The sequence below is a fragment of the Penicillium rubens genome (assembly GCF_028828025.1).
Source record: "Penicillium rubens strain IBT 27055 chromosome Unknown utg000003l_segment0_segment0, whole genome shotgun sequence".
Taxonomy (NCBI): domain Eukaryota; kingdom Fungi; phylum Ascomycota; class Eurotiomycetes; order Eurotiales; family Aspergillaceae; genus Penicillium; species Penicillium rubens.
Genome location: NW_026890601.1, coordinates 5374530 through 5398586, shown reverse-complemented (window position 1 = coordinate 5398586; position 24057 = coordinate 5374530). Strand labels below are relative to the sequence as shown.

The 24057-nt window shown below is 48.6% G+C and overlaps 7 protein-coding genes across 7 annotated transcripts; 3 read left to right on the top strand and 4 right to left on the bottom strand.

Moving 5' to 3' along the window:
* Positions 1–2440: 2440 nt before the first annotated feature.
* Positions 2441–4997, top strand: N7525_008274 (uncharacterized protein; the record flags this gene model as incomplete). The annotated part of the gene is made up of 7 exons (XM_061214353.1): positions 2441–2605; positions 2685–2797; positions 2847–3698; positions 3757–3843; positions 3899–4194; positions 4271–4730; positions 4808–4997. 7 exons carry the CDS (start codon positions 2441–2443, stop codon positions 4995–4997), a joined length of 2163 nt encoding a protein of 720 aa, XP_061068784.1.
* A 384-nt stretch (positions 4998–5381) lies between these two features.
* Positions 5382–8397, bottom strand: N7525_008273 (vacuolar protein sorting protein DigA; the record flags this gene model as incomplete). The annotated part of the gene is made up of 3 exons (XM_002568704.2): positions 5382–5466; positions 5527–8107; positions 8181–8397. 3 exons carry the CDS (start codon positions 8395–8397, stop codon positions 5382–5384), a joined length of 2883 nt encoding a protein of 960 aa, XP_002568750.1.
* A 397-nt stretch (positions 8398–8794) lies between these two features.
* Positions 8795–11378, bottom strand: N7525_008272 (ubiquitin C-terminal hydrolase family protein; the record flags this gene model as incomplete). Its single annotated transcript, XM_061214352.1, has 5 exons — positions 8795–9900; positions 9963–10653; positions 10716–11084; positions 11146–11232; positions 11307–11378. 5 exons carry the CDS (start codon positions 11376–11378, stop codon positions 8795–8797), a joined length of 2325 nt encoding a protein of 774 aa, XP_061068783.1.
* An 843-nt stretch (positions 11379–12221) lies between these two features.
* Positions 12222–13493, top strand: N7525_008271 (mitochondrial 54S ribosomal protein uL5m; the record flags this gene model as incomplete). The annotated part of the gene is made up of 3 exons (XM_002568702.2): positions 12222–12508; positions 12616–13311; positions 13366–13493. The coding sequence occupies 3 exons, from the start codon at positions 12222–12224 to the stop codon at positions 13487–13489; spliced, it is 1107 nt and encodes a 368-aa protein (XP_002568748.2). The 3' UTR covers positions 13490–13493.
* Positions 13494–13859: 366 nt separating this feature from the next.
* Positions 13860–16711, bottom strand: N7525_008270 (STE11 family mitogen-activated protein kinase kinase kinase; the record flags this gene model as incomplete). The annotated part of the gene is made up of 4 exons (XM_002568701.1): positions 13860–16130; positions 16191–16342; positions 16401–16474; positions 16530–16711. The coding sequence occupies 4 exons, from the start codon at positions 16709–16711 to the stop codon at positions 13860–13862; spliced, it is 2679 nt and encodes an 892-aa protein (XP_002568747.1).
* A 2354-nt stretch (positions 16712–19065) lies between these two features.
* On the top strand, positions 19066–21813 carry N7525_008269 (C2H2-type zinc finger protein; the record flags this gene model as incomplete). Its single annotated transcript, XM_002568700.1, has 3 exons — positions 19066–19189; positions 19248–19302; positions 19368–21813. The coding sequence occupies 3 exons, from the start codon at positions 19066–19068 to the stop codon at positions 21811–21813; spliced, it is 2625 nt and encodes an 874-aa protein (XP_002568746.1).
* Positions 21814–22498: 685 nt separating this feature from the next.
* On the bottom strand, positions 22499–23328 carry N7525_008268 (uncharacterized protein; the record flags this gene model as incomplete). Its single annotated transcript, XM_002568699.2, has 3 exons — positions 22499–22777; positions 22829–22918; positions 22981–23328. The coding sequence occupies 3 exons, from the start codon at positions 23326–23328 to the stop codon at positions 22499–22501; spliced, it is 717 nt and encodes a 238-aa protein (XP_002568745.1).
* Between the last annotated feature and the right edge of the window lie 729 nt (positions 23329–24057).

Here is a 24057-nt window from a genome sequence, read left to right as displayed (position 1 = left end):
ACATGACTACACAATGTAACATGTAGTGATAAACATGATACCGGGAGTTATCTTCCGAATCCGGCATTTTTGATATGATATGAGATATGAGATAGGAGTTGCCTTATCAAGTGACGGAGCATACTCCCGAAGACGTTGCTGGGTGAGTGGAGGAAGTACCCTCCGATAGGGACGATAACAGCCAGATCTCTCAACATCCATGGATCAAAGATATCCATGGTTTAAGCCGAATCATCATTATCATACGTAGACCATGGACTATCATAGACTATCATGCCATACCCCGCACGATCGTCATTCCATGATCATATCCGGACGAGTTCTGAATTTTGAATCCATGTCAGACGGTATTTGAAGGGTCATGATAGTCCAAGTGCTATGGAAGTCCCATAATGGAAGTTGGTGTGGCAGTTATAGGATTGGACTGGTATACATACGTAGTAGCATACGTACGTCAGTCGAGATAATGAGATAATGTCTATCATCTATTCTACGAGAATGGGTGAATGGACATGCCAAGTCAAAAGAGGGGGTGAGATAGCCTAGCAGACTGAGGAGCCACTTCCCCGGATTTTGGTTTCAGCTGGCTTTCCCCAATTGGACTAACCTCGTATATTAATCTAATATGTTATACTATCTAAACATGTACTGTATGCCGTGCCATTCTTTGTCCTTCACTATATACGCGAACTGGAGCCAAAGCTTTATACATTCTAAATCCATTCAGTCGGACTGTGTGAGCTCAATGTGACTTGAGGCTAGGATACGTTGAACCGGCACACTGCATATAGCCTGTACGACTACGGAGTACGGAGTACAGAGTACTATACATCTCCAGGACATCGACATGCATTTGCATTGCGCGATGTACGGAGTACATTGTAGGGCGATCCCAGCCTCCTGTAGGTCTCTTTTTCTCCGTGTGTGACTCCGCGCTGCTGCAGGAAAAGAAAACAAAGATTGGAATTTTCAAGGTCGATGCAAGGGTCCTTCTTGCCTGAGGCCTTTTTTTCAAACGCATCGTGCGTAGGGACTTTCATGCTGTGTCAGTACAACATATGTTCATGCTCGACAGGTCGAGTTCTTCGTCCCCGTTGCCGAGTCAACACGGGCATGTCTCCCTTTTTGCCTTACAGGTCGAGTTTGTCGCCTTGTCAGCGGGAGGAATCGTGTCGATGAATTGGCTACTACGATGTGCAGCATATTTGCCTTCGGCAACCCCGTTGTAGTTCATTTACCCTACGACTTTATTCTACCTTATATGTGATATTCGGAGATTCTATTAAAACATCGTAGCCATCATGACTTCGGGTATACCGGTTAAGCAATGTTGTTTACTATAGATGGCAACAGATAGGTATACAACATTGAAGGCAGCCATAAACAAAACACCGTCCTCGGCCTCTTAATCCCATGCCACATTCCACCGGGACCTGTCAACGTCATTCGACCCTGACATGCCCCTTTTCGCTCAAGGTGGATCATTGTTACACTCTAATGACTCAGAAATACAGATTGTAATAAAAAAAAGAAAGTCCTCATAATTGAGTGACGTTGAGAGAGACCCATTTGAAACGGAAAATGAGTAATAGGGTGGAGACCCGCTAGGCATGGCCAAATGGACCTTTGGGAGTCACTTCTTGCTTCTATTTACAGCGTATGGAGAACTTCGAATCGGTTGGTACTCATTTGAGCTCCGCTTGCATCTAGACTCTGTGTTTACTTGGCGATACGTAGTACTTCGAGTCTGTGAGTGGGAAAAATGGTCGTGTTGGGAATCGGCAAATTCACAATATGTCCCTTAGAGTTGGGTCTAGTCCAGCAGTGAATAACTATGTAAATAATTAACATTGAAAACGGATATACGGAGTGCCTTTTCCTCCGTAGTACTCCGTGGCCAACTCACTATTGACATGAGGTGGATCTGTACACATGGCCGCGTAGGTGGATCACATAGATTGTCTTCAACCTTACAACATAAGAGTCGCGTTTATTATGTTACTTATATTGTAGTAGGTAACTAAGTTAACTAGTTAGTTAGTTAGTTAGTTAATCTCTAATTATTCTATTTCTTTCTACCTCTACCTCTACCTTCACCGAAAAAAAAAAAGACCCTAGGTTGTCTTTTGCGTACTTGGTACCTGGGAGATCTACTACGATATATATCTCTAACTAGTTCATAATCAACTCATCTCTCCAACATATTTCTAGAATCCGTGAATCACCAAAATATATGTATAATTCAAAAGCTTATACATCCCAACACACATACATCGTAAATTGATCTATTTCACCTATTGAAGTCACGACGGACGCGATGATTCATAGCAGGATGGCCTCTGATTGGCCGAGAACCCCCAGCGTTCCGCGATAAAAAAAAACGACCGACTCAATATCACCCAGGATGCCGCGAGAGAAAATCCATTCTCGATGATGCAAAATGAGCAAGCGGACGCTCGAGGAGTCCAGGGCAGGTGCACATATGTCACCCGATGCCGATAATAATGGCTTGCTGCCTATCCAGGACCTGCTCTCTCCTGGCGAGGAGGAGCACGGTCAATCATCCGGACCCTCCAAGAAACCCAGGAACTTCATCGCTACTGTTGTAAGTGCTCTTGTTGCCTCATCTATTCTATTTTACGACGCGACCGAGACCTCCGGAAGCCGTTAACCCTCAGTAATAGGCATGTGAGACATGTCGCTTGAAAAAGACGAGATGCGATGAATCGCGGCCGAGGTGTGGACTATGTAAGTCGCTCGGCCTAGAGTGTGTTTATAATGAGCGTAAATCTTCAAAGTAAGTCACCATCGGTGGGTTTTATTTCAATTTCTTATACAAATTGCAGACGCGACCAATCTCTTACGATGATCATGAGCACTCTCCATCGACTGGAGACAAAGTTGGAAAACATACCAACGTCTATTTTGAGTGATCTGCAGTCTCTTCAGAGCCAGATTCGTCCTCCTAGTTATGAACCGCAGACGCAGCTATCGCCTGCCTTTGGTGGCGATGGCAACCAGCCCATACCAATGCTTCCCACCAGCGGGGATAACTTCACACCCGCGGCAGCTGGGGATGGAGATGATTTTGAATTTGAGGAGAATCAACCAAGGTCAGACTCAGCAGGCCGGATCTCTATATCTTTCAGTCAGCATGGTGTCATCGTGTGGCCTGGAGCAAGACAGATCCTCCCGAAGCAATTGCTCGCCGCCTATGAAATGCTCGGGAGAAACTATGTCATTGAACTGGAATCAGCGCGGCCTCCGCTGCCGATGTTTACCAGTGCGTATCCGTTGCAAGCGGGAGATCACTGGTTAGAAGTACTTCCATTGGCAATGATCAGAGGTCTGGCGGATGCATTCTTCAGTGTTTTCAACCCCTCCACGCCGATTATGGACAAGGGGTTCTTCTTTTCCTTCACTCTTGGCTCAGCCATTGAGAGTGGCTTTGGATATAATATAGAGAGCTGCCTAGTGCTTAACGTACTAGCATTGGGCTGTCTCGCTGTTCTCGCCTACCAAGAAGGAAACTACCCTTTGCCAGGATCTCAGAGCCATCGATTTGAACCTCCAGAATGGATGAACGTGGTTTACGAAGAGCAACCTGGACTGCGGTTCTTCAACGAGGCTCGGCGACGTATCGGCTTCTTGATGTGCGACAACGATCTTCAAAGTTGTCAATTCTACCTTCTTTCCTCGTACGTATCCATGCTCCAAGCCTACTCTTATATCCAGATTGATACTCATTTTCTATAGTGTATATTATAGCCAGATTCCCCGTCCGATCGATTCCTGGACAATGATTTCCCGCGCTGCTACTTGCTGTCTATCAATGTTGACGAAGTGAGTTCTGCCGTATACATCTCAAACACCTAGGATGATCCTGACTCGTATACAGCCATAATGTGAATTTTGACGAGTGGGAAGGCGATATGAAATCCCGCGTATACTGGAACTGTTTAATGAACGAGACCATCCTCGTACAAGAGCTGCACCTCCCATCAAGCGGCCTCTCGCGTCTCGAAGAAAAAGTTCCAATCCCCAAATTCATCGGCTTCGAAACGACCGGCTACGCCTCAAACCGTTTCAACGCATCAAGCGTAGTTGACGACTCATACTTCCAATATCATTTCCTGGCCCAAGTAGCCCACCGCATCATCCTCACTCGGATCCGCCATTCTCTTTACTTCTATTGTGAGTTATCCTGGCATTTCACCTAAACAACCGAAACAAAGCCGAACTTCATCCTCTAACGCCCATCCTCCATTAGCGGACTCAGGAACCTTCCCCCTCCCGGCAATAACCACCGAGCTGCACCATCAACTAGAACAATGGCGCACCAACCTCCCAACAGCAATCCAATTCAACAACGCTCCCTACTCATCCCACCCAACCCCAGCGACGCCCTCGATCCACCCCTCCCCGTCCGCCTCAGTAGCATCTCCGGCCCACATATCATCACCAAGACCAAGACATACAGATCCGAACCATCCTCTCTCACCGGCAGTAGCAGTAGCAGACGCCATGCTCAAAGGTCGGCACATGATCGCGCGCTTCCACATCGGCCGCCCGTATCTATACAAAGCTCTCCGAATCCCGCATCTTCTAACGGATGAAGACTTTGTGCAAGTGCGAAGTGGTCTCCAGAACGCAATGGACTGGCCGATCACTCAGGGCATCTTCCGGAAAATGAAGAGCTGTATTCCGATTAGGTTTGCCTTTTGCTCGCAGTGAGTTTGCCCCTTCTATATTTCCCTTTACATACCGATATTTTGGATGGGGCTTACTAATTTTTCCTCGCTGAAAGGTTCTTTGGGCAAATCCTGCTCTTCTATTGTATAGCCCATTCGCCAAGTGCCCGTCTTCGCGAGACACTGCCGGATGGCTGGGAGCGCTGGAACGAGGAGATGTTAGGGTTTTTGGAGGACTGTGCACCGCATAGTCCGGCCGTTGCGCAGGATCTGGAACTGCTGCGATATCTATGGCCTGAGAATTAGGCCTTCTGCCCTTCATGCAATAGGTATGTTCTATGTTGTGAGACATGGTCATTTATCGTTCATTCCTATATCCTTCCCAACTATCTTTCTGGGAATTTGCTTATCTGCGCATGGAGTTGGGTAGAATATTCACAATGTATCTGCTGTATCTAGGTATGTTATTTCTCTTTGAAATGTGTACAGAATCAATGTTTGGGTCCAAATCACATTCAGTATAGCCATGTCTATATACGAGGGCTAGGCCTCATTTATCATGTAGCACCTGCTTAAGACAAGGAAGGGTATTGCGAAAGGTCAAAAAGGAAACTAGAAAAAATGTTTATGCAGGAATATTGCCTGAGAATTTGATCAAACAACATGTCATGACGGACATGAGAGAGCATATCAGAGAGCCCAATCATCGGCCGTCTCGGAGCTTGCGATGAAGGGTTTGTCAATTTGTTTGATGGCATGGTCACCACAGAGGATACTGCGAGAAATTATAGTCAGTAAGGTATACTACTAATAAGTCAATAGGTAGGACACATACCAAGCTTCAGCGACTAGCCCATCTAATTCCTTAACAATCTCCTCACGCCGTGAGGCAGAGATATCGCCACTGCTGAGCTGCGCCTGCAGATCCCGAATATACTTTTTCTTGCCACCAGCGCCGTCCAAGACTTCCCTACCCAGACAGTCACTGTGGAAAGCATGTTGGCAGGGAAAGACGAAGAATTGACGGCTGAGAACTGGTAGCGAGCAGATCCAGCACCTCTCACCTGGCTCAACGATGGCGTAGCGAGTATCAAGACCGGAGATTTCACCGCGGATTTGGCGGGCTGTCAGGGCTGAGTTGTCCATTTCCTGGCGAAGCGAGTCGATGTGGCGCGAGTAGTCCTCCAAAGCAGTACAGATCTCGTCCTTGAAGTCGTCGATGACGACGAAATCGGGGAAGAACGGGATCAAGTCCTCGATGCGGAGCAGCTCGCAGCGGCGCAGGAATTCAATCGCATCTTTGATGCCCGTGCCCGGTTGGCGGATCTTTTTCTCAGCGACGAGGAGCCATAGCTTTTTGCGGAGCTTATCGTTACCCTCCGGGCGGTCTGCAACGATCGCAGCCAGTTCTATGTCTTTGTGTTCCAGGGCTAGCTCTACAGCTTGTAGATACTGTCCCATTGTACTGTAGATGTGGATGCATGACTGGATTCGTTGGTGTTGGATGCACAGGCGAAGTGCAAAGTCTGCATCGTACGGAGGGGGTGATGATGGTTGCGATTGGAGATAAGTCAGCAGTCCAGCCTCGGACGGTGAAGGACTGGAGGCATGTATTGAGATAAGTGTGTTGTGGACCGCTGCGGATGGATTCGGGTGGTTGACAATGATGAAGTTCAGATACCGGACTGCTTGGTTCTGGCTAAGGGAGGAGACATTGGCAGATTTGTTGTAATTCAACAATGCGGGGATCAGTCTCTCAGGATCAAGGTTCGTCTGTCGCATAAGAATATCAACCAGATCTGTCGGCTTGTGTGTCATCAGCACACTGCTATATTTGTAGAACACATCAGCTTCGCTTTGCCGCTGCAAAACTTTCAAAGCTTCCAGCCATTTCTCGCGCTGGATCCAGTAGGATAGAACATAGTTGTGATCGTTCGTAGCGGTTGCGAAGAACAACAGTTCTTCTTCCCGCCCATGACTGCTGATAATATCGTATACTGTTTTCTTGTCCAAGTCTGCTTTGTGGCTGTTCACAAACTCTTGGAAATCGGCTCGAATGCTGCCAAGCTGATCCTTGATTTCTCCAGTGCTTGTGCCTTCTGCCAATTCGGCTTTCGTGGCGATATTGTCATCGAGAGAATTCAACTTTGACATGAACAGTTCCACAAGCCAGCTCGCGACCATTATTCTTTGCATAAGCGAGGCCTTCTTGTATGTTGCCAGCTGGGAGAGGAGGTAGTTCCGCAAAGCATCATGCTCTTTATGATCAATCATGGTAAGACAAACCTCCTCGAACCCTTTGCTGCTCTTGCCCCATACTTTGGCTGCTTCGATGAAGTTACCCTTGCCTGCCAGAAAATCACCGGAAGCAGTCATAACAGCATCTCGCTGGCCAGCACCTCGAGCATACTGAAGGGCCTCATCGAATTTTTGCTCTTTCAAAAAGATTTTCCAGACATCTCTGTCCTCATCACCTGCTACAACTTCAAAAATGGCCTTGCTAGTGAAGAGCCAATATGTGCTTTTGGTGAGATCAGTCAGGAGGCCCAGCGCGCTTTGCCCAGGTTCCAACACAGGTTGATCGTGGACAACTTCCTGGCTGAGACGATTGACTGCAACCACTCTGCCCCCAACAAGTGCTAGGACATGCCACTGTGACAGAGTCATGGCAGAAATGGGGTCTTGTATCAACTTCCGCCCTCCTCGCGGTGACTCCGAAGCTGGAAATACCGAGCGCGCAAGCATATTTGCCGTCTTGAATGGAGCCTCCGACGTAAGTTGGCCATGATATATTCCCTCGGAACTGAGCCATGCAAACTGCTTTTCGGTGCACCCCTCGGTCTGGTAGCTCTCTGAAATTGTGGGCGAAATTACCAGCGAAGATGGTGCAGAGCTCGACGGGTTCGGAACCTCGTGAATCACTGGCGTCTCGCGCTGGAAAAGCTCCGAGTACACGCCGCTTTCCCTCCCATGCTTTGAGACTCCTGTCCGGCCAATGAAATGCAGTAGCTTCCCATAGGTTGCCACAAGCACCCTTCTTTGATCAGGTTTAGATGGTACCGACACCGCCGAGATTCCAACCACCGGAGAGGCGCCTGGCACCTGGTAAACCGGGGTGGTATATTTCTCCTGCCGGTAGCTGGAGGGTTCAATATAAGTCTCGTACACATTGCCATCAGTGGCACCAAGGAGGATTTCGCGAGTGGAGGCAGTGGGTAAAGAGGGATTCCAAGCAACGCTTTCGATCGACACGCCTTTCAATCGTGTCAATGATTTCGGTTGTCGCGACGGTGTCTGGGCATGGAGATAGTAGTTTTCGCCGAGGGTCGTGGTGATAATCAAATGAGATGCCGATGGGTCGAGGAACATGCGCCGAATCACTCCAACTTCCGAGGATTTCTTGGGGAGGTCGATGTCTGTTGTTCATGAGCATGGTTAGGTCAACTTGTTGTGGCTGGCATTTGCTGCGGGGAAGGCTCGAAAGCCTACCTTCGACATCTTCAGGGGAGTCAAGATCGATTCGAAGAATGCGATTAGTTGATAAGGCTAGCACAAGCACATTGTTTGCGACTTGCGCTGCAACGAAGTCCGCCGCGACGGAGAAGGCCAACTGCACCCGTTCAACGTCGAACATGGGGAGGGAAGAGCTCTGTGGCTCCATTAAGTTGCTTGGAGCAACATAACTGCTGGATCCGTCCAGCGCCATGGTGCGCTAGCTGTAGGGGCGCTATGGCATGCCGTTCATACAATAGTTGAGGCAAATCAAAGGTCTTGTGAATTGATGCAGGACAGAATGGACTCTTGAGGTCGTCACGGTGCAAAGGAATGCGGAGGCCTAGTGCCTTGACACCTGAGGCCAACATATCGGATCACTACAACATAGATCAGAACTACATAGTACGACGTACTCCGTACATACTCACTAGGCAGATCTATAAGACAGACAAGAAAACATAGATGCCTATGGGCACTTGTTGATCTCAACATAGATTATAAACACCAAAGTCACACTCATGTATCATGGGTATCATCGATTGTGAAACATGCAACAGCTGGACTGGGTATCTCAAAACAAAAGGAAATCCTAGCATCATTGGCTTGGCTCACATCACTGCACATTCCCTATCCAATTTCCTACTCTTCTCTTTGGACTTCTCCTTTGTCTTTCCTTTATTCCTCTCACGGTCCTTCGTTCGGCCTCTTCCACGCTTCTCCTTGTTCTCAAGGGCAGCTGGCCCGAGTTTCATATCGTCCACAGTGTCATCAATTTCCAATGCAGACTCACCTTCATTTTCCTCAGTGAATCCGTCATTGCTAATCTTATCTCGGCTAAGCCGTTCAGCGAAGCGTGAAAAAGTGGCACTAATTCTATTTTCACCCGTTTGGCTGCCAGTACGGCTTCCGGGATTACTTCTTGCTGATCGAGACTCACGGAGTGAAAACGATGTCCCCTTTGCACTTCCTTCTTCCATCGGAGCCAGCCTAGGCGATGAGGATGGAATAGAGCGCGGCTGAATACCAGTTGGATTGCTGGTTTCTGAGACTGCTGTGCTGGATCGCCTTGCGATACTGGCTAGTGTTTGTGCATTAGTCTCGCATGGCCCCGTGACCTCAACACTTGGTCGGTCAGATGACAAGTCTTCGGCGCTGAAATCTGTTTGATCGCCTAGTGTACTGCCATCTGACGCCCGAGAGGATGGTGCATTCGGAATGTTGGACGCAGATGGATCTTCGCCGATCGGAAGAATTTGGTAGAAGAGAAGATAAGGGGATTCAGTCTTCAATGCTTGGTCAATGTCAACCAGTGTCACTCGTTCTGCAGCGAGATCATCGAACCGCATCCAGTGTTTTGTTGTCTCCGGGGCTTCCGGGCCGGTGGTGACAGGAGTGCCAGCATTGTGGCAATTAGTGCCTCGAACAATGGAAATGTAATGCCCTGAGTCTACCGATTTTCCCCTGTGGCAAACCAGAGCCTGCAAAGAGAGTTTGAAGCTGCCGTAGATGGGAGCATTCGCATCCAAGTTGTCATCTTGGATGAAGTGAGGCAGGCCGATCTCGGTTGGTATATCAATGTGTGTATTGAGTCTGACTGCCCTTCCGTCCGGCAAGAAGGAATAGCGTTTCAGACACATCCCAAGAATCGGCCGTTTTGCGGAAAAGTGTGCTGCAACTTGCGCGTCGTTTGTTGGTGTATTATCGGTATACCATGCTAAGCAAAATCATGTTAGTTCATGCAAAACTCAAAGGATGAAACGAAGGGAGATGACATACGTATCAAACTGAAAAATTGCCATGCGGGCATCATTACCTCTTTCTTGTATGAACCCTTTTGCGGTTGCGTATCTCCACTGGTGTCTTGATTTGCACTGGCATCTTTTTCCGGATTCGAATCGCCAGTATTTGTATCGTCGCTTGGATCAGGAAAGAATCGCTGTCGCACAATACTACCACGTCGACCGGGTGTCCGAGATGCCTCGAGAGATTCGGTGAACTCACTGAACGATGACCAGGGGTTTGGTTTTTCGGCCCGCGGCGTATTGGTTTGGGAAGGAGACACAGTGTGCGTACTCTCAATCTCCACTGTTTCAACATGCGAGGTGGATCCCTTAGATATGGAGAGTGAATCCACCGACCGAATAGAGCTAGTGGTGTTGCGTCGTTCCATGTGTCGCTTAACTTCAATGATATTATTGAAGTAAGCTTCCAGGCAGTCTTCCAGTGTGAGTGATTGTCCATCAGTTGGCTCGGGCGGTATTGCAACCTCGAGAAGTCTCTCATTGATGAACTTGTGGTCGTCACTTTCATCCTCCTTTCCAGTATGATAAATGTCCATCTTCAAAGTCAAAAGTGGCAGTTCTAACTTTTCGGTAATGAAAGTGAATGCTTCTGAAGCATCCTGTTGCTGGAGTTTAGCCGCATCTTCCCAACCACATTCTGCTAGGGCATCCTGTAGGTGTTTTGTCTGAAGCCAAATAGTTAATATGAATACAAAGGATTAGGACAATCACAAGTATTGTAACTAACCATATCTGTGGTGATGAGCTTCCCTGCGCGCAACAGGTTCACCCATAGTCTCAGAAGAATTGCAAGCTTTCGACGAGGCTCATCATTAAACGATTTGTATAGAATGGCCTCAAAACAATCGAGACGGGCAAACATGGCGAACAACAGCGCGTCCAGATAGCATGTGACACCTTGACGATTCTCTGCGCCTAGGAGCTTGGTGTTGGGTGTGTAATTCCTAATGACTCCCTCGATAGAGTCCAGCAGCAGAAGCAGCAGGCTGAAGGCCTTCTCTGTGTCGCCTTGCGTGGATTGCAATGCATAACTCATGTGCGCCTCCTCTAACGCAGTGATTCCAAGTTGTTTAATTCGTTGAGCAAGGGCTTTGACCTATATGTGAATTTGGGATATTAGACAAGTGCAAGCTGACCGCAATGCGCTTATGCCATACCTTCTTCTCATGATCGGAATTATCTGACAGAGTCGTATCGGACTTGAAAATTCCATGGAATAGAGGACGCGAAAGTATGTGAGATGCCTGATGAGTACGAAGCATTAGCCAATGTAGGATTTTGTGTATGAACATCACTAAGATGTCCTGTATGCGCTTACCTCTTCTTTGCTTTGCTTGTTCAACTTATTGTGTCGATCGCGACGCGTCAGAAACCGATGGATGCCACTCATTATCGCGGGCGGAAAGATAAAACACCCTCAAGAGCAGGATTTCGATATTGAAACGATAATCCCAGGCATTGGAGACATGCGGGGGAATATGAGAGCTGTAGACTAGTTCAGCGCTTAGTCAAGGCTGCAGAATTTTTGAGCGCATGCAGGATACATCATAAGTAGAGCTCTTATGACATGAGCACGCGTCGAAAAGAGGTAAGCAACTGAAACCCGTGGACAAGTGATTTGAAGTCGATGGACCTCCACCAAGTCCCAGGTGATCTGCGGGGCACGGGAACACCTCAGGTAAGAGCTCGGTCTTTTGCTTCTGCCTTGTTATTTGCCCTAGTTCACACCGCCTGTTGGCGGTGACGGGTAACTTCTAGAACATGGAATAACTAGTTAACTATATAGATGGGTAGTGGGATTCAGGTACATAGCCAAGTAACCTCATCCATCGAGTAATATTTCGCATCAAATGTCTCCCTCTGCCGTAGTAGGTATGGTAAATGACCTTGAGAATGAGCCCCATGTTTAGTCAAGTCTGCAAGGAACGGATACCTATAGGTAGCATCTGTCCTCGAAGTGGTAGCATATTTCCTGGGATTGGAACTAAACAGTTTCACCACTACGGAGTGCAATGGACCATTGATCAAGAAACAACCTTGGAAGGCCTGAGCCGAGCAATACTTGATCAGTTTAGTTAGTTATTTAGTTAGTTACCTAACTAGGTAGGTAGGTAGTTAGTTGAGTTAGGTTATCCAGGATCTCGTGATATGGTGCCTGTTTTGTAAGGCGATACTATATGGAGGCTCACGTGACGGGATTGTCTGCGCGAACAATTTTTGGTAAGGGCCGGGGATGATCACCAATCCATCACACCCCATTTTTCACAGAATGGCTGCCAGAGAGCCGTCCAGGTACCTAGCAAGGGCATTGCCCCGCACCTCAGTGCCATCAATTCGCCCTCAAGGCTTTTTATCGCGCCGCAATGTCTCCGATGAAGCCCCGGCGAGGCGTCTGTCCGACCACCTGACCGAGCTGGAATCGGCGTCTTCTCTGTCAACGACTGTCCCAGAGAGCGCAGCAGCATCATTCGATCCGCTCGCACGAGCAGCTGCTCGCAAGAACCAGCTTCCCCGAGGCCGGTAAGAGCACTCCGACTACATCTCCAGTCATGCGCATCTGCGGACATGGAAAACAGCATCGAACAGGCTCAATCGAACAATAACTAATCCCGACCTCTTCATTACAGATACCAATTCCGCTCCCCCAAATACAACCGTGGTCCCCTCCACCCTCACCAACCGCCGCCGCCATCCCACCCCTCCTCCAGGCTGTTCGTCCCAGGCCCCTTCTCCGCGCCCCGAGCAGAGCAGACCTTCGATTCAACAGTCTCCCCCGACATCATGACCCTGTGCTACGTGCACACACCACCAGGCTTCAAGCCTCCCCCTAAATCGGCCCGTCTCCGCGAGTGGGACGACAGCTCGCCTTACCACAAGAACCGTGTCCTCCGCGGGCCCCGTGGCGGCGACGTCCTGCGTCTGCTCCGCAAGCCGATCAAGTTCAACAACATTCCGGAAATCGAGCGCATCACAATCCACAGTTATGTCAAGAACGCCGCGGCTGAGAGGAACTCGTCTTGGCTGCATGTCGCTGGTATTGCCGTCCAGGCTATCTCTAATGTTCGCGTTGAGACTTTCAAGTCCAAGTCTAACGTCGCTCCTTGGGGTATTGCGGCGGGCCGTGACTCCGTCGCTGTTAAGGCTGAGCTGTATGGCGAGAATATGCACCACTTCTTTGGCAAACTGGTTGATGTCGTCTTGCCCCGTATCAAGGATTGGGAAGGTGTCAAGGGGTCCAGTGGTGATAGCAGTGGTAACATCACTTTCGGTCTGATTCCGGAGAATGTTGCTCTGTTCCCCGAGCTTGAGATCAACTACGATATGTAAGTGTTCTCCCCGTTTCTATGGTTTGTGTCAAGGCTAACCATTCTTCATAGGTATCCTCCCAAGATGATCCCCGGTTGCCACATCACTCTCCACACTACCGCCAAAACTGACAAGGATGCACGACTTCTCCTGAGTGCCATGGGTATTCCTTTCTATGGCAAAATTGTGAACTAAGTTGTTTCTACCTGGTGGCTACTCTAGGTCTTTCATTATATTTCCTTTTGGATAGTCTCGTGATATCCAGCATGTAACTTTAGAGAAGACCTGCATAATGGTCGTTGTGATTATTCGGGATTGTGTACTATTCTTTGGCTTAAATTCAATATACATTTACAGCGAACAGTACACAGGATGATCGGGAAGTGACAACAGGAGCCTTTGCTCAGTTGCATCAAGTACTACCGAGAAGGAACCCAAAGCTGATATGCTCGTTTAATAGACCCGTGGACGGGCAAGTCACCATCATACGTAAAATCATAGTACATACATGCATCAGAGAGACACAGAAGAGAAGAAAGGGCAAGGAAACCGTGACTACCGCTTATTATGCGATAGGCGCAGACAGGAACTCGCACTGGAGCAGTTCATCAGCACTAGGTCGCTGCTCGTAGTCCAGGTGGAAAGTCATGTCGAGGAAATCTACAGCCTCCTGGCTCACGTGGTCTGGGGCAGGGGGGCGAGCCTTGTTGCTGCCGATAGCAAAAATGGCTTGCAGTTGGCTGCAGTCCGGGAAGGGGTGGGCACCAATGAACATCTCGACGACGAGACAGCCCAGACTCCAGATATCGGCTTTCTTGGTGTGCGCGGTCTGTCGCACGACTTCGGGTGCCATCCAGTACACACTTCCCTGAAGGGATGTGCGGTGGATATGGGCACCAGCGCCGCCACTTGCGCGGGCACCGAGGAGGTGGGATGCTTCGACACGCTTGGAGATACCGAAATCGGAGATCTTAACACCGCCCTTGTTGTCAACTAGAATATTGGCACCCTTGATATCACGGTGGATGATATCCCGCCCGTGGAGGTATGACAGACCGGCCAAGATTTGTCGAACGAAATTCTTGACAAGGGGTTCTTGGAAGGTGTTGTATTGCTTCAGCATTGTAGCAATAGACCCACCAGGCACATACTCCAGGAAAATGTTGAGATACTGGTCGTCGGCGACGGTGCCAAGATATTGCACAATGTTCGGGTGGGACATGCCTTGCAACAGCTCGATCTCATGCTTAAGAGCATTGACCATGAGGTTCTTCCGCTGGTCAAACTCTGTGCCCTGAGTAGCAGACGGGATTTCAACCTGCTTGACAGCCATAAGCTCTCCAGTAATAGCATGAAGAGCCAGGTAAACGCTTCCGAAAGAACCCTCGCCGATCAGAGATCCCTTCATCCAGTTCTTTGGTGCGAAATTATTTCCAGCCAGGAAGTCCACAAGGCCATCATCCTCTTCTTCGCCATCCTCGGCTACTATCATGCTCATCCGATCATTAAAGGAACCGCCATCTGTGGCTGCGACACTGAGGCTCTCAAAGCTTTGACGCGACTGGCGCGATTGATTTACTTCGTCGGAGCCACTCTCAAAGGAGACATATGACTTTCGGTTAGGCTCAGTGGGTGATTCTTCCTGAAGTGGCTGAAGGGAACTAGATGCAATAGAATCACGATATGAAGCTTGAGGTAGGTTGAACCTGGAAACTGAAATGGGGCGCGGCGCTCGTACTGCCTGTGCTACTCCAGGGCCATGGAGCCATGCATCGGAAATGGTGGGAATCGCAGGTAACTGGGGCAATGGCGGCAGAGGAGGGGCATCTTTCATACTTGATGCAACGCTGTAGTTGCTCACGACACTCATTCGACTTGCGGCGCGACTCAAACGTTGAGACCTGCGCATGGTCTTCTCGATGTTCTCTCGGTCATGACTGGGGAAGAATGATTGTAGTTCGTGAATAATCATCTCACTTGGAGGTCTCTGTCCGAAGAACGAGCGGAGTTTAGCCACAGGATTGCGTTCATTGTTCGGTCCTTGCGATTCGTCAACACTGGAGTTGGATGGGCGATGTCGAGGGCCCAGCGGAGAAAGCGGCTGCTTGATATTATGCCAAGATTCGCCGGTAAGTTGCTGGATCTTGTGTTTCTGGCGCTGGTTGGAGTTATTCAGAGCGTGCTGGTGGGTGGCCTGACTCTCATCATATGCAAGCTGAGACGCACGACGAAGCTCATCTTCATCGGGCTCCCCAGCATGGATCTTCCGCAGGATCAAACGACCTCGCTCAGACTTGTTGAAGCCATCGCAGATCTCCATGAGCTCCGACTCGGTGAGCTTCCGGCAATTTGACTGTTCTGGGTCCAATCCGTCCAACACATAGAAACAGTAATTTCTGTACTGGTGTTCAGGAAGCTGTAGTTTCTTCAAGACACACAAAATAACTTCATCCGGTGTCCTGCAGTTCCGAACATCCAAGACCTTGGTTTGTCCACCGGTGTGGATAACACGGATGACAGGGGAGTTTGACGGGAGGGGACCCATTGTGAGACCATCAAGACTAGGATTTCGAGGATGGGAGCTCGGTCGACCTTCGTTCGTCGTACCGGTATTTCGGCCAGAACTTGAGCCACCTGAAGATGGATGATTAAGGTAGTCCTTCCGCCATGGGCCTCTTTCGGAGTCCCCAGCGGGTGGCGACGCAGGTCGCGACAGAGATTTGCTGTTCAGATAACCATCATCAGCCAGCTGAGATGTGCGTCGGTATGGTAGGCGGGAATGAGAATGGCGGGAGGAATTTGAAAGCGCCGTGGCTTCGAGCGCAGCTAGGGTATTCTGTGTGGAAGATCAGCAAAGAGTAGAAAAGACGACCAATATAGTGTCACCACAACGCACCATGTTTTTCTGTCGTGATGTTGTTCCAGATTTGTTTCGGAGTTGCTTGATAGCGATGAAGATGCGCACTCGGTCGCCCACCTTCTTGATGCCCATCTCTTGCAGGATCTTTTGGTCGCATTCAAGCAAATTGTCCCCGTTGAAGTTGTTGGCTGTAAATCATTAGTGATATCCTGGGTGCAAGGTCGGGACGGCCATGCATATGCGTACCTCTGAATATCGACTCATATTGCCCGCATTTGATGCTGTGAAGCCAGGCGACCACTCGTCTCTCATCCCAGGACCTGTCGACAGTCAGGATCAATGCAGAATCTCGGGTCATTTCTCAAAAGGCCTTACCGGATCGATGTAAGCTCATCTTGCCCCTCGGAAAGGTCCGACTTTGTTGGGCTGGTAAACCCCATTCCATCCTGGGCTCTTGTAGCCGTCGCGGGTCGTTGGGACGAATTGGTGTGGTATGCGGTCGATGGTTGCGACGCAGATGCACTCGTAGGTGCAGAATACTGCTTAGGAGCCAACATGGCTAAATCAGGTCAAGCGAACGACTCGTCAGGTTCACGTGCTGGTCGCTTGCGATTGATCGGCACAGCGTTATTTTCCTCCACACTCTCGGGGGTTCTTCGCGTCAAGTTGAATGGGGGATCCGAAGAAAGATGCGGCGCCGGTCAACACATAACCTCGGTTCCCTGATACTCAGTCAGCCGCATGTTCCAAGTGGTTTTGATTCTCACTCAGCCCCAGCGGGGGCACTTCTGAGGGATCGGGAGAGGAAACGGGAACGGGAACGGGACAGTAGAGACAACCACAATGAATATTGAAAGACACTGACCAGAGTGAAACAATGGGTGAATTCTAGCAGAGCGGGCGAAATCGAAATGAGGGACCTCAATGATGCAACTTACCGTCTGAGCTTTTTTGGGGGCGAGATCGGGGCCACTTAGTGATCGGGTTATCGAGATTACAACTCCGCACTTGGGAATGAGAAGGAGATTGGAACAAAACTCGGGAAGAGGCCAAACCTTGGAAGGTTTGAGAGATGGTAGAGTTTGAGATATGAAACCTCCAGGGCTGGAACATCCATGGATCGGGAGAGTTCTCTCTGACTAAGGTGATACATGCCCAGGCGCACCTACCTGGGCAGCCTTGGGCGTATCAAGGGGGGGGAAGGCTAAACCCGATGTTTTCTCCACGCGTTTCTGTTGAACTGTCTCACACCAGTATAGGGTATAGGTTCTCTCGTTTCATCTATAAAAAAAAAGCCCACTTTTGTTCTATTCTAGTGCTCCCGAGTTATCATGGCTCAGGATTCAAAGGACTTTCATATAATAGCTGCTTTTATAAGTTCATCCCTCTGGCATTTTCTTTGCTTTCAGAGTCTATAGGAAATATACGTTTGTACTCAGAGGCTTTGATAAGGTTATGAGCTATAGATTGTACATATAGTTCGTCACCCCCTTGCCTAACACTATGGATTGACAGCCTTTAGAGGTTGGTTTTTGCCGATATCCACTCACAATATACAATATATAGTCATCTAGTCGGCTTTATGGTGCGGCTGAGAAGACATCCATGAATATGGAAGAACCGTTAGAATAATTTGAACAGTAATAAGCCAGAAGACACACCTGGGCACTGGTAAATATCGGTTCATGGCTCTTACGGTTTCTTAAATCTTTGTTCATGGTCCGAAGATGAAGAACTACAAGTTTCCTATTCTGACACAACAGCGCTAGTGTGCTGGCGTCTAATGAGTCTCTCCGGCTTGTTTAAGCCAGGGTGCACCTAGCATCCTATAGTGAACCAGCGGCACAAACCAGGAGTGTCTTGTATTCTTATGTTCAGTGGTATCAACACTATACTTCCGTTGAGCTGGAACTAGCACCATCATCCTTTCGGCTATCATAGCTCTTCCCAGTCAGACAAGGTTTCGGGTAGAGATTGCCTCAACCTTAGCATTGGCTGTTTCTTCGATCAGTTCCAGGAATCCACCTTTGAATCCCATTTAAACCCGAAACAGACAAGAAGCCACTAAAATGAAGAAGGGAAAAAAAAAAAGTGGTGCGAGCCCCCACTAGTGAAACACTGGCTCTATGAGGTGAAACTACCCAAGCGAAGCATACAGGGTTGTCTTAGGCGGTTCAATTTCGTTCATATGCATTTAATTGCTAGCTGGATCTATGTTGGGTACGGTATATTGAACTCAATTAAGAGTGATGTCTTCGCTACGGAGTAAAAGAAAGACAGTGTATGAAGTATATATATATTTCTACCCACTTCATACTGGGTACTGCCTATACAACACTAAAAGCTACCACTTTATTGTGAATTACTGCATCTTTCTGTCTTTTAACCATATAATACTTTATACTTGATAGAAAACGAAGCGGAACCCTTATGAAGTATTTGTTACTACTTACCAATAAAGCTGTAGGGCATTTAGACGGGAACCCTATAACCTTTACCTGGAGTCTTCCACTACCCAGATCTCTATGGACATAATACCTACCCCGCCGATGCCTCATATGTACTTTCAGGCAACCCTATCTATCCTGGACAATGTTCAATCAAATAACGCTCTCCGCACCAGTGGAGAACCGAGCGCATGCATACCCGGCCTGGGGCATCAGCATCAAGCACTAGGCTCGCACCCAACATGCCATGGGCAATACAGCATGGAGATCAGACCATTTTTGCATACGTAGAATGAAAAAAAAAAAAGAATCGTGTGTTGTATACCTGTCAAGCTCTATACAACACGTGACCGTCCCCTCACTGTGGGGGTTTAGGCCAATTTCCCCGCTCAAACAGCCCGCGGCCTCAAATTCTTCCCCTCTCTAGTGCGCTCCCCCATTCCATCCCCAAAACCCCAAAAACGATGGAGGACGAAAAATCGGCCAAATCTAAAAAGAAAGGTGCTGCTCACCGAAAGTCCCTGTCGTGTGAATATTGCAGTCGATCTTTTGCTCGCTTAGAGCATCTCCAACGCCATCTCCGCACCCGTTGAGTAACCCCCTCTTGCTCCCGGCTCCTTGGAATTCGTCTAATGTAGGACAACAGATACAAAGGAGAAACCCTTTTCATGTGACATATGCTCCAAATCGTTTGCTCGGAGGTAGGCTCCTATTGCGCTTAATTTCCGGAATAGAATGCCAATCGCTTATCAATATAATTTTGCAGTGACCTTCTAGTGCGACATGAGCGATTAGTCCACCCTGCCGAAAGTGCAGCCAGTCGAGAACAACGGGTTCAGAATGGTCACGAAAGCAACCACGAAATACCAATTCAGTCCAACCTCATCCAACCCGCCCATCATGAGTCGCGCATGCTAGAGCTTGCAGATGCCATCCCAGTCCACACCCAAGTGGCCCCACCTGAAGTCCAGGTCCAAACCCCATCGATTATAGACACACCTCACTTTAATCCATCATGGGGATATGATTTAAATCTTCTATCTCATGCCGCGAGCCATGTGGCTTTGGAGGGTCAACAGGAGAGCCTAGAATCCATGAGAAAGCCATCACACACAGCCGCTCCTACATCACAACCACTTCCTCATGTCCAGGAGAGGGCAATTGCCGATAATTACGGTGTAGAGCCTTCGATTCTCGATCTCACTGATCTTGGGGACCCAGTCCAGGATTTCACGGTTTTCTTGGAGAGTGTGGGTTTGTCGTCTGACTGGGACTCAGGTGTGTTCTCGTCGGTCGAGGAGCCCATGCTACCACCTGGTATGTCGATCGATTCGAAACCGCCCCGTGAGGCTATATCGACACGACTTGGCGGGGATATCATGAATGACCCGCGGGCCGCGGAAGACCACCCGTCCTTTTCAAATTTTGGATCCCGGCTGCCATCACTACAGCCGGAATCTCACGAAATGGACGATCGTATCGGCCTTGCTGATGAGAGTACGCGACCAGCATGGGACATCTCTAATTCAGATCGCCAAGCGTTCATTTCAAAGCTTGAAGAGTTTTCATATGTTCTTCCGAAAGGATTTGTTCCGCCGTCGCGGCATGCGCTATCTCGGTTCTTCGCCGGATATATCAATGGACTGAACGAGCATCTTCCGTTTATACATGTCCCTACGCTATCGGTTGCTAAAACTTCCCCTGAACTTACGCTAGCGCTGGCAGCTGCTGGTTCACATTATCGGTTTGAAAATAGCCGGGGCATCGACCTTTTCCATGCGGCCAAAGCAATTTTATTGGAGCGGCTCCGTCGGCGAGACAGCAAGCAAGTACCTCAGCCGTCATGGAACTATATCTCCCCACCATCTGGGTTTCCCAACTCTCGTGGTTCATCGATGATTTCTAACACGGCGAGCAGCCCTTTCCAACATCATCAACAAATGCCAAACGCACCAGTCAACGCATCGATATACACGCCAGATGACTCAGATGCTCATATGGAAGTGATTCGGACATTTTTGCTGCTGACTGTGTTCGCATCCTGGGAGCGACATCCAGAGCTCCTGCGGGAGATTCTCTCGCTCCAGAGTACTTTGGCCAGGCTTGTGCGTGAACATGGCTTGTCTGAATTACCTCCCACATCAGACCCTATCAGCTGGGAGGAGTGGGTGCGAAGAGAAGGCAACAGGCGTACGAAGCTTATTGTCTACTGTTTCTTCAACCTCCACTCGATAATGTATAACATCCCTCCTCTGATTCTGAACGCGGAGTTGAAATTGAACATGCCGTGCTCTCACGAGCTCTGGAAAGCAAGCAATGCGCCACAATGGCGCCGCGTTCATCGCTCCAGGCAGGGATCAGACGTGCCCTTTCAAGAGGCCTTTGCCAGACTCTTCCTGAAATCATCCATGTCAATCCCGTCGGCACCTATATCCCCCCTTGGGAACTATATTCTCATCCACGCCATCATCCAACAGATCTTCTTTGCTCGGCAGCTCTGCCTTTCCGCGCCGCACATGCAGGGCACTAGTTTGAGACCTGACGACTTGAATGTATTGGACAATTCATTGAGTGCGTGGAAGGCTCTATGGAAACGCACACCCGAGTCCAGTATCGATCCCCAAAATCCGGCCGGCCCCATTGCATTCACTTCCACAGCTCTGTTGGGACTCGCCTACATTCGTTTACATGTTGACTTGGGCCCTTGCCGCCACCTCATAACACAAGATCCAGCCCAAATTGCAGCCGCTTTGACTGAGTCCCCTGCTATCGCACGTAGCCCGCGGCTGATTATGGCATTGCTTCACTCAGCTCATGCTCTTTCAATCCCGGTACGACTGGGAATTGACTTTGTGGCCAGGACACATTCGTTCTTCTGGAGTATTCAGCATTCGCTCTGCAGTCTGGAGTGCGCTTTTCTTCTCAGTCGCTGGCTCCTCGCCATCCCCACAACGCAGTCTGAGCAGAGATTGTCGGAGCATGAGCGGAAATTGCTCTTGTGGATCAAGAGCATGATGGATGAAACCGAAATGGCCGTTGATCCGCCTGGCGCACCAGATATGGATTTCATGGCGAATCCTTACAAAGTGCGGCAGCTAAGTGTTGCGATTGTCCGCGTCTGGGCGCGGACTTTCAAGGGCAATACTAGCTGGGCGATCGTTGATTTGGTCGGCTCAAGCTTGGATGCATATGCGGATCTTCTGGAATTCTAATTTGGGTGTTTCGAGGAATCTCCCTCGGGAGAGTGGTATTAGTTCTATTGAGGAGAGAATCCCAAGGTGTGGTGAATATCGTTGTGCCGCCATGGTACACGGAAATTGGGCTTGATGCTTGGTCCATCAAATTTTGAGGCAAAGATGCAACTACATCTTTACCAAGGAAAAAGAAAAATTCATGGCCTCCCTGCAATGGCCATACTAATGATCCTATGTTTTCTCTTTTGAATGATGTTTCAGGGAGTTTTTGTATATGGGGGAACTAGGACGTCCGGTTGATCTGCGTTCAATGTTTGTTTGATCTATATGTATTATGACTTCGTCACTTGCTTAGTGTTGTCTATACCCTACTGGTGTTTGTTGTGGACAATAGCAACTTCCTGTCTTGTTTCATTTGGTCATCCTTTTTGTTTCTCCAGAACTTGCATATAGTGGTGATCTCAAAAGTAAGTCTGTTTTCTATTCTTGAGCTTCTTTTCTTCAAGACTTTACCTATTCGACTTTGAGTGGTACAACATGGACGACATGGATAGGGGGGAGGGGGGGGGGGGGGGCCCTGCAGAGACGGGGGAAAAGGCCAGTGAAATATGTATTCGTCTCTATTTATCCATTTTGGCCATTATTTCATCTCTCGTAGGAATGACTGTGCGTTTATAAACGACCACAACGTCCACGGACAAGCCTATTTGCCAGACACCTTGTTGCGGTTTCTAGAAACGCTTGTAGGCACAAACTTCAGAGCAGACATAGACTTTTCTAGCTCATCAATGTCCATCTCATTTGATGATTTCGTTTCAGGGATTGCTGTTGCCGGTGGGTTCGATTGAGACGCCGAGCTTCGGCGCCGCAACCTGCCCTCTAGAGCAGATGACGTTGAGATGCGTCGTCTGTGACTATTCATGGGCCGCAACATAGATGTTTGTTTATCGATACCATCGTTAACAATGTAAAAGTTGTAAGTCTGTAGAATGTGTTAGGGGCATAGGGAGGCTGTTTCGGTCTGGAACCCTACCTTGGGAAACATGTGTTTGTCAATAAGATGTAGCCTTCGTTTCTGCGGGGTTGAGCATTTTCGCTCACAGTCTTCGATAAAGCACCCATACTTGTGCTCTCACTTAGTAAACTGGGTATAAACCGACTGATAGGAGGTGAGCTAGGACTTACGGTCTTATCTCCACGGGCTCGCCGCGCAGCAGCTAGCGGGTCATGGTTCTCCTCGATATGTATGTTGAGAAAATGACCAGTGGGGAAGTTCTTGCTGCACTCGGAACAGCGGTTGACATGGGATTGAAGATAATGGACCTCGTAGTCCTCGTAGGATGTGAACGAGAGCGTCTCGCGGTGAGGCGGTAAGGAGCAATGCATCACCTCGGGGAGGATGTTGGTATCACTGTCGATGAGCTTGTTGCGCTCAGGAGGGGGAGTTGTAGTATTAACTGTAATTGAGGACACTGATACTGAGTCCTGATCGAGAGATGGGGGTCTCGAGCGGCTTCGCGGTCGTTTAGACATGATCTAATTCGCCTTGCATATGATTGATGAGATCTCTCGATTGATAGGTCAACTTGGCGAGAGTACAGAGGTTGGCAGCGACCATGCGAGACTTAATTTCTTCCACTCTCCGCCTTCTCTGTATAGAACACATAGGTTCTATATGCTATATATGTTTGTTAGGGGTAACTATGTGGATCTCTAAAGTTAAGTTAGCAGCTTAGTTATTTGAAGGCTCACCTGGGCAGCCTACAGAGTTTGAACGACCTTGGAAAGTAGTAATGTGTAAGTGTTTAACCTTCCAAGGTTGAAATGTCGATTCCATTACTTTCCATTCAGCTTACCTAGGTACCTTTATATAAATTTTCCTGGTCTCTTACTTTAGGATGTCACGTTCGGTATGTGTAGCACTACGATATTAGCTGTATACCTATGTATACCTATGTTGTAGGTAAATCCCTTATGAATAATACTTTAAACCACCTGAAAATATCGGCCAAATTACACAGGAAAGTCCCATGGATGCTACGACCGTATCCGTATGTGGTAATGCAGGATCTGTAAATGACGATCTATAACCCAGATACTTCGAATCACAAACGTATTTATCTTCTTCTTTACACTTGTACTCCGTACTACTTGACTGTACATTTGACTTGTTTTACCCCGTCAACAGGTGTGTTGATGACCAGATGAAATAAAACGCCGTAATCGGCATACGCCACGATACCTCCCGCCTTGGCAACACCA